General features: G+C 60.8%; 1 protein-coding gene across 1 annotated transcript in view; it reads left to right on the forward strand.

Annotated features, from left to right (window-relative positions):
• The first annotated feature begins 58 nt into the window (after positions 1-58).
• LOC107183163 overlaps positions 59-424 on the forward strand; it is a 22,089-nt gene continuing 21,723 nt past the window's right edge. Inside the window, exon 1 of the mRNA XM_015564304.1 lies at positions 59-308. Within this exon, the coding sequence (XP_015419790.1) occupies positions 119-308 (190 nt within the window). The 5' untranslated portion in view covers positions 59-118. The remainder of the gene's footprint in view (positions 309-424) is intronic.

The following is a 424-nucleotide window of genomic DNA, read 5'->3' on the forward strand; positions in this document are numbered from 1 at the left end:
ATGTATTGTCTGGAGGGGAGGAAAGGGCTGGCAGAGCACTTTCCCGGGGCCCTAGCAGTTCCTGGATGTGGGGGAGAAGGCCTCCGACTTGGGGGTAAGTCCTGGCAGCCGTGGGAAGATGCATCAGCCGGACACTGAGCAGATAGGTGAGCCCGTGAGCGCTGAGGTGAGGGCTGTGTCCGGTCTGCAATCTGTGTCTTCCTGTCCTCCTCCTTCAGGTAGTCTGGGTTGGAGGAGGTGGAGCCATGACCGAGGGGACCGAAGATGCCGGCTGAGGGAGCAGGCTGGGTGGGGGACACCTTCGGGAGGTAAGTCATTCCAGGGACCTTACCTATTGTGAGGACCACAGTTGGGGGAAAATGAGGCCCAGAGAGGAGAAGGGACTCACCTCTTTTGAGTGTCACCTCCCCCCTCCCCCCCCACC

The sequence above is a fragment of the Myotis davidii genome, unplaced genomic scaffold (genome assembly GCF_000327345.1).
Source record: "Myotis davidii unplaced genomic scaffold, ASM32734v1 scaffold341, whole genome shotgun sequence".
NCBI lineage: Eukaryota > Metazoa > Chordata > Mammalia > Chiroptera > Vespertilionidae > Myotis > Myotis davidii.